At 50.4% G+C, this 8895-nt stretch overlaps 1 protein-coding gene across 1 annotated transcript; it reads left to right on the top strand.

Moving 5' to 3' along the window:
• Positions 1 to 5513: 5513 nt before the first annotated feature.
• Positions 5514 to 8391, top strand: Paqr7 (progestin and adipoQ receptor family member 7). Its single transcript, XM_010633470.3, has one exon. The coding sequence runs from the start codon at positions 6412 to 6414 to the stop codon at positions 7447 to 7449; it is 1038 nt and encodes a 345-aa protein (XP_010631772.1). The 5' UTR covers positions 5514 to 6411; the 3' UTR covers positions 7450 to 8391.
• Positions 8392 to 8895: the final 504 nt, after the last annotated feature.

Consider the following 8895-nt stretch of genomic DNA (forward strand, 5'->3'; position numbering starts at 1 on the left):
CGGCTCATCTATGGCTGGGGGAGGGGGCTTGACGGGGAAATCGCTAGGAGCCGGCAGAGAGGAGGACAGGGCTGGTGGTATCTGGGGAGGAGTGGGAGGAGAAGGATGCGGAGCCCCCGGGGCGGGAAGCAGGAGGATGTGGTTGGAGGAGGGAAGGAAGGGGAAAGTGAGGGATGGAGAGGGGAAGGGCAGTGGTTCCGCCAGTCATTGAGGAAGTAGACCGGGTGATCCGTAGGCAGGGAACAGCCCCCCACACCGCAGGGCTCCCCATCCCCAGCTCCCCCTTCTTGGAGTGGGAATCTAGGTGACAGTGGGCCAAGGAGGGGGCTCAGTGGACCCCACTGGGGAGCCAAAACCGAGGAAGTAGCCTGCCGAGGGCCCTACAGGGGCTGTTGACCCAGGCTCCCGTGGGGTGAGAGTTGCTTCCCTGCTGTCTGAAGAGGTTGATTTCCTCAGAAGGAGGGAAGGGCAGAGGGGATCCACAAGCACCCACAGCACTGGTCTCTTAAGGATTTCCTTAAGAATTACTTTTTTTCATTCTGATGACATTTCTGAGTACAAATGGAGGACTAAAATGCACTTACAGACAAACAAAAACAGTCTGTTCAGTCTTGGGAGACATGGGATGGATTTTTCTTAAAACACAGCAGGCAGGCCGAACTGGGGAATGGGTTTGTCAAGAAGAAGGTGACCCAGTTGCTGAAAGATGGGGAGGCCAGGCCAGCCAGGGAGGAAAATTCTGCTTGTCCAATCTGTGTCCACTGCTGGGCGTACAGGAGTTGACCAAAGGGAGTTAGGGTGGTGGTGATGAGCAGGAGCTGTTTTCCATCAGACAGACCATCCTGCCTCAGGCCAGGGGAAACAGCTTAGGGAGGCGAGACGTGTGTGAATGTTCTCAGGGATCAGCACTGTCTCATGGTGTGTCATCCTCATCAGGACCCTTGAGGAGGGTTTGTTTCTTCTTCTTCTTCTTCTTTTTTTTTTTTTTTTTTTTTTTTAAACTGAGGATCGAACTTGGAACCTTGTGCTTGCAAAGCAGGTGTCAGAACCACTGAGCTAAATCCCCAGCCCCAGAGGAGGGTTTGCTCTGACGGCCCCAATATTAACACTGGCCTGGCCTTAGTGTTATTATTGTTTTATCTTTTTTTTTTTTTTTTTTTTACAGGCCTTGCCATATTGCCATATTGCCTAGGCTGGCTGTGAACTGCTGGGCTCTGGTGATCCTCCTGCCTCAGCCTCCTGAATAGATGGGATATAGGCATGCGCCATGGTGCCTGGTTTGTTTATTTATTTATTTATTTATTTATTGGTTTTATTCTTTTTAACTGGCTTATACAAGCATAAAAATTATGCATATTATTGGGATACCTCATAATGTTTCTATACATTTAAGCTTTTTTTTTTTTTTTTTTGTATGTGGTGGTAGTGGTTCTGGGGATAGAACCCAGAGCTTCGAGCATGCTAGGCAAGCATTCTGTCACTGAGCTGCACCCCTAGTCCAAGCCTTATTATTTTTATGTAATGGGTTAGACTTTGCCCTGCATGGCTTCTTGATATAAAATACTGAACAATCAGAGCCCAGAAAAGCAACAATGATTATTTTGCATGCCAGGAAGAAGACAGAAAAAGTGGAATTATAACCAAATGATTCTGTTAACAGGCATTATTTTGTTAGGGTGTGAACTCCAGGAAGCAAGAGTATTCATACCTGAGGTCTTGCCATTAAATATTAGCTTGCTGGGTTTAGTTCTCCCAGGGCAGTATTTTAAACTGCTCTGTTCACTGTTGAAGTTCTAGTTCCTGGAACATAGTAGGCGTAAGATAAATATTGTTGGAATGTCACAGGGCTTCAAGGGCCCTTAGCAGTCACTGGTGAATTCACTCTCTCCTTTGACATTTGGAGAAAGAGGGGCAAGAGGGGGAAGGGACTTGTCCTTGTCCAAGCAGGGACTGCGTGGCTGAGCCAGGAGGGACCCAACAAAAAGAGTGGAGCCAGCTCTGTGCTAGCCAGCACTAAGCATCCATTGCTTGGCTTTGTTTTCTCAAGAGCCCAAGAGGTAGCTGTTTTTATTCTCTGACTATAACTGAGGAATCAAGTAGCAGGGGAGGGAGGAGCTGCTCTGACTAGCTGAGAAACTCCCACTGGAGGCCGGGGTCTCTGTCCTGAGGTCTGGCCAGCCTGGAAGCCTTCTAGACAGGCCCGTGTCACCAGTTGTTTGAGGGTTCTTTTACTCGATTCAGGTGGAAATCATAAATTGGCAAAGCGTATTTTTGCTAGTGGCTCTGGTGACACCTGCTGACACCAGTTAATGGCAGATGCCTCCGGTCAACATTGCCGATAGCTGGTCTCTGCTGCAGATCCTCAGTGGCTGCTGGTCTCTCCAGCTCCCCGGGGCTACAATCCCTAGAGTTTATTACTTTTTCTTTTAAAGTAAGTGCTGTGTCCAAAGTAGATTTACAGGACCTTCCAAGTCTACACTTCCTAAAGGAAGAAAAAAATGAGCAGATTTATAGGACCACCAGAGCGAGGCTTTATTTGAACTTGTGCTACAACACAGGCAGTCAGTGGACCAGAGGGGGCGCCCTCCTAGACTAACTCCAGGAGTGTGAGAGGAGTGCTGCTTATGTAGCCCGGAAAGGCCAGTAATTGGTATAATTTTGAGCCGACTGATTGATCCAAACTGGTCTAAACTTGGGCCAACTAATCTGAGCCTATTGAATGATCCAAATTCTGTTCTACTTCTTGGTTTACATTTGAACCTGCTCAGTCAGGGCACACATCTTCTGGAGGGGGTGCAGGGTGTCCAGGATGGCTGCAGCTGTCATAATGGCAGGGGAACATCAGGAGACTTGGGCTGTTTGATTGACAGCTGTCCCATCTCCATGAAAAATGGGGGGAGTGAGACTGGGGGATCTTCAGAGGGGTTGGGTGCCTTAATCACAGCTTATTGAGGATTTGGGAGGCTGGAGGTGTTAATAATGGGCTGGGATCCCTTATGAATCACTGCTACGTTTGGGATGGTTTTCCTTACCATTTCTTCAAAGCAGTGGGAGTTGGGGAGGGGCAACGTGGATGACAGAGGGGACCTCCTGTCAGAGTGGCCCTGAGAGCCTGTGGGTGGCAGGAGGACTCTGAGGGAAGCTATCTCAGTCCCTCCTCGGGACTGTGAGGGAGGCAGTGAAGGGAAGTGAGGGAGTGGGCCATGACAGGCCTTGGCCAAGCCTCCTCCTCCACCTTCGCAGGACAAGGGAGAGTCAGGCACTTCTCACCTGTCTCCCGCAGGCCGGGACACAGGCATTTCGGGTCCTGCTGACATCGTGTGTGCTCTGTGCCCTCAGACCTTGGGACAGGGCTTCTGGGGCTGTTGCAGCTGAGGCCTTGCCCCTGGGATGTCACTTCCCAGCCACCTCTTGCACCTGTGGGCAAATGCCAGTTTTCAGGCCTCTGTGAATCCAGAGGAGTTTACTCTGAGTGGGCGTTTCTGAGGACAACTTAATTATTAAATAAGGTCAGGATCCTCAGAGGTCCAAACTCCAGCCCAGTTTCCCTGGTCCCTAAATACACATCAGGGATAAGATAAATGTTTAAGGAGACACACGGGCAATCCAGTGGCATGAGCTATTGAGGGTTAAAGGCAGACTGAGGTTTTTAGAGAAGCCTGAAGAAATCTCTTAGGCTGGGGATATTTCAAATATTTCTACTAGTATTCATAATAGGAATGGCAATCATATATTAAGCTGCTCAACTGTGCTAAAATGTAGTTCTAGTAAATTTAATTTTTGTAGCAATCTAAGAGGTAGATAATATTGAAATTCCCATAAGGGAGCTCAGGATCAGAGAAAGCGAGTCACTTGTCTAAGGTCACACAGCTGCTATGTTATGAAATCTAGTGCCAAGCCTGGTTGTCTGAATCTGAAGTTCAGTTCTTTCCCAAGCCTTCAGAGTGTCTGCTTTCTTCTTTATTCTAAACTCCCTTCCATTTTATTCCCACCAAGTAGGGGATAGAGATCAGCCAGGTTCGCCAAACATCCATTAACCAGGCCCTGAATATTTGTTCCCAGCCCAGTTTTGCTCTTTCCTTACCATGATGTCACTTTTCAGCTAGCCCCTGGCTTTCTACATGTCTCACACGGAAGCTGATGAGGAGGGCCTTTCTGCAGCTGAGGTCGGGCTAGGAGGGTGCAGTGTGAGAATCCTGCAGGAAGGAAGCAAGAGGTGTGGGAGGTTGTCTTTAGCGCCACCCTCTGGGGATATCATGCAAGACATTGCTAGTCTCTGAAAGCCCCGCCCTAGTGCCCCTCACCTGTGGAAGCGCCACCCAGTGCTTGGCATCTGGTGGCTTTGTCCAGGCCTGCAGCAGAATTCATCAGTTCCCAGGTTCGAGAGGAAAACCCAGGGGTGCAAAACAGCTTGGGAAGCCTGGAGGGGCCGGTGGAGGTGCAGTGCACTGGGCTGGGCTGTCCGGAAAGGGCAGGGCCTGGCAGCTCGGTGGGCAGACTGTTCAGGGTGCCAGGGTGGTCCCTGCCACCCCCATCCTCCTGGCTCAGGTCTGATCCCTGCCCCTGCTCCCTCCTTTCCCCTGGACTCAGGGATGAAACTAATTCTGAAAATAGACCTATTTAGATGGAATGTGGCCTCCAGCTGAGGTATAAAGGAAATAGGGCAGCAGGACCTCTGTCACCCTAATAAGTTGCCTCTGAGGCCTACTATGTCTGGGGACTGTGTCTACCCCACAGGGAAATTTTTAAATTTTTTGTTTATTTATTTATTTGGTAGCAGGGATCAAACTAGGCCCTTGTGCTTTCGAGGCAGGTGGTGGAACCACTGAGCCAAATCCCTATTCCCCCAACAGGGAAGTTTTGAAAATTAATGTCAAAAAAGGCTATAAAACAGGAGCATAGCTGAGTGTGGTTGTACATAGCCCTATAGTCCCAGAATTCTAGGAGGCTGAAGCAGGAGGCCTGCAAGTCTGAGCCCAGGATAGACAATTTAGTGACTTAATGAGACCCTGTCTCAAAGTAAAAAATAAAATGGGTCCACAGATGAAATTTAGTGCAAAGGCTCTGGATTCAACCTCAAGTACCACAACAGGACCCCTCCCCCCCACATATACACAAAATAAACACTTAGCAGTTTGGCTGGCTTTATAATGCAATTGTTACTGGGATTAGAATCCTTGGTCATGTAAACTTAGCACACAAGTAGGGTCAATGAAGCTAAGTAAACTTTATTTCAGTGTTATGGAAGGAATTGGCAAGTGACACACAGAGAGGCAGCAGAATGGAAGTAAAGTAACAAGTTAACTCCATCCATGGGGGTCAATCACACCTAACGGCAGCCCCCTGATTGATCCAGTTTTGGGCTACAACTCCCTCCTTTTTTTTTTTTTTTTTTGGTACTGGGGATTGAACTCGGGTCCTTGCACTTGGGAGGCAGGCAGTGGAACCACTGAACTAAATCCCTGGCCCTACAACTCCCTTTTTTTTTATAGGGTTTTATAGCCTTGATCTCATCCTGGTTACATTGCATTTTCACGGTTTACATTGCTGATATTCAAAACTTGGTGGCCAGGCAGTTGAACTTCAACCTGGACGTAGCACTTCTTTGGTAGGGGAAGTTACCTTTAAAATTCATTTAGTTTTCTATTCTGGTCCAGGGGAAGGGAGCGTGTCTGGTCAGCAAAGTTAACAATGGTTCTTTTCATTTACACAGCTTTTTAGGGAGACTAGATGTCTCTGTGCCTGTTGATTCTGAACTAAACAAAGCCAAGGGCAGAAGTTATTCTACATTAAAGTGTTCTCTATCAGCAGGACTTCTCGGAGCCTGTACCCCATTACTAGGTGTCCACAGGGCACCACGAGGCCTCATTATTCCCTGGTCCTCATTGTAGTTGAGCAGTAAAGCTCTAGAAGAGGAGGGACCAGGTCATACAGGGTAACGAAGTTAATGGGGAGCCCCTGGCAACTCTGAAGAGGCTACAGGTGGAGGCAGTGGGTCTGTTAGTAAGGTCGAGGTCACCATGAGGAGGTTAACAATGTGGTGGCACAAACTTAGGGGCGGAAAGAGCTGGTTCCCATGTCATGCGTTCAGCGTGTCAGGTTTTTACTTTAGGAGAGATAACAGCTGGGGCTGCTGGTTGGAGCCTGGGCTGGAGAGGAAGTGACAGGTGGGAGGCTTATGAATGAATGCAGGCCTCAGACCTCTGCTGGCCACCCACTATGTGACATCAGCAAACAAAGAGAGTTCTGCTGTGGTGAAGCCACAGCTGAGATCCTCCCTGGGACAGTTCTTTCCTCCTTAAAGTCACAGTATGGGGAGGAGGGGGTGAGACCCACTGCCGGGGACAAGGAGGACCCCAGCCCCTGAATGTGTCTGGCCTCTTTCCCAGCTCCCTGCCCAGCCCTCCAGCCATGGCCACGGCAGTGGCTCAGAGGTTCAGCCACCTCCTGTCCAGCCTGGGGCACGTTGGCCAGGAGTCTGTGCAGCCGGAGCCCGTTTTCACGGTGGATCGGGCCCAAGTGCCGCCCCTTTTCTGGAAGCCCTACATCTATGCGGGCTACCGGCCACTGCATCGGAGCTGGGGCTTCTACTTCTGCACGCTCTTCCGGCAGCACAACGAGGCGGTGAATGTCTGGACCCACCTGCTGGCTGCCCTGGCGCTGCTGCTGCGGCTGGTCATCTTCGTGGGGACCATGGACTTCCGGGGAGACCCCCATGCCCTGCCCCTCTTCATCGTCGTCCTCTCCTCCTTTACTTACCTCTCCTTCAGCTCCCTGGCGCACCTCCTGCAGGCCAAGTCCGAGTTCTGGCACTACAGCTTCTTCTTCTTGGACTATGTGGGTGTGGCCGTGTACCAGTTTGGCAGTGCCCTGGTGCACTTCTACTACGCCATCGAGCCCGCCTGGCACGCCCGGGTGCAGGCCATCTTCCTGCCCGCAGCCGCTTTTCTTGCCTGGCTTTCCTGCACCGGCTCCTGCTACAACAAGTACACCCAGAAGCCAGGTTTGCTGGGCCGCGTTTGCCAGGAGGTCCCCTCGGTGCTGGCTTATATCCTGGACATCAGCCCCGTGGTGCACCGCATCCTGGTGTCCCCTCACCCTGCCTCGGAAGACCCCGCTCTTCTCTACCACAAGTGCCAGGTGGTCTTCTTTCTGCTGGCCGCCGTCTTCTTCTCTACGGTGATGCCCGAGAGCTGGTTCCCAGGCAGCTGCCACATGTTCGGGCAGGGCCATCAGGTTTTCCACGTCTTCCTGGTGCTGTGCACCCTGGCTCAGCTGGAAGCTGTGACCCTGGATTATGAGGCCCGGCGGTCCATCTATGAACCTCTGCACACCCGCTGGCCCCACAACTTTTCTGGCCTCTTTTTGCTCACTGTGGGCAGCAGTGTCCTCACCGCGTTCGTTCTCAGCCAGCTGGTACGGCGCAAGCTCAGTCAGAAGACCAAGTGAGGTGGGTGGCAGCTGGTAGGAAGGGCAGTGTAGTGGGGGACGGGGTCCAGGCCCTCTCCAGATGGGAGCAAGGCTGGTGAAGTTGCTTGTCTGACCCCACTGACTCCCTGCAGACACCTCGACTGCCAGGGTGGTGCTGGCCAGTCCCTTGGACTTGGGTCTGCCCTGCTCCTTCCCCTAGAAGAAGAAAAGAGATCAGGGTGTGGTCCACTCTGGCTTGGCCCTTCACTGACTCTCATGAGGCTCAGGGAGGGGGCCAGCTGGGGTCAGGGCCCATGTTTGCGGCTTCCATGTTGCCTGGGTAGAAGGTGACACAGGCCAGAGTCTGATTTGAGCAGAGAGGAAGGGGAGGTCTCAGCGGCCAACTGTACCCTCACTGCACTGCTGCTTTTCTTGCCTGGTGGAGAGGACAGGGCAAGTCTAAATACCTGTAGGAGCTTACCGTTCCTTGAACCCCTGCCCCCTGGATCGCTGAGCTCTACAGAGCCCGCAAAAGCAGAAGACTGTGCCAGAAAATCCCATTCAGTGTTCATCGCCACTCCAGTGAGCCCCCGGTCTCCTAGCTCTGGCCTGTGTCTCACATAGCCATTCTCAGATTCTTTCCCAGTTCCCTTGTTCATGACTCAACTATCTGTTTAGTGTTTCCTAGGCTTCTGCTCAGACGCAGCCATTGGCTGGGCCCAGTGGATCAGTGCAGGATGACAAAGCCTTTACTGCCAGAATGGAACTGTCAAAGGAAGCACTGAGATGGGAATAATCTGTACGACCCGGGGCACTCAGGGATTGAGGCTGGGAAGAATGAATAGGAGTTTGCAGACAGATGGGTGTGTCTGACAGAGGTGTGGGGGAAAACTGTACAAAGGCCCAGAGGTACAGGAGTTTTGAGGGCAGAGCTAGGGGTGGACTGGTCTGATATGTACTGGATACAATAAAGTGACTGTGACAACAGCTGCCTCTTTCTGTTTCCTGTCCCACAGAGAGGAACCTAACTATTTGGGGAGGTTTTCCAGAAGAAGATGGGGCTCCTGGAAGGGTGGGGTGGGGTGGTGGATAAGGGGTTAGAGAGGAGAGCGGCTCCCATTTTGTTTGCCTGGGGTTGGGTTTGGGCCCTATTTTATTTTATATATGTATAGACAGATACACACACATATATAATATACATAAATATGACTTTTTTGGGATGGGGTGAGGGGAGTTAATACATTTTAAAAGTAGTTACAAGAATGTGTCTAAAATATATAAGATTCTCCTTTATCTTTTGACAAAGGTTTCGTTTTTAGGTTTTTTCCTTCTATCAAGGATTCTATATATTAACATTTTTTGCTTTGTTTTTGTTTAGTTTTTTGAGACAGGATCTTGTTATGTTGTCAAGGCTAGCCTTTAACTCTATATTTTAATTTTTACATTATTTCTTTTTTCATAGTGTGTGTGTGTGTGTATATATAT

Source organism: Fukomys damarensis, unplaced genomic scaffold, assembly GCF_012274545.1.
Source record: "Fukomys damarensis isolate Sample0158 unplaced genomic scaffold, DMR_v1.0_HiC HiC_scaffold_23, whole genome shotgun sequence".
In the NCBI taxonomy this organism is placed as follows: Eukaryota; Metazoa; Chordata; class Mammalia; order Rodentia; family Bathyergidae; genus Fukomys; species Fukomys damarensis.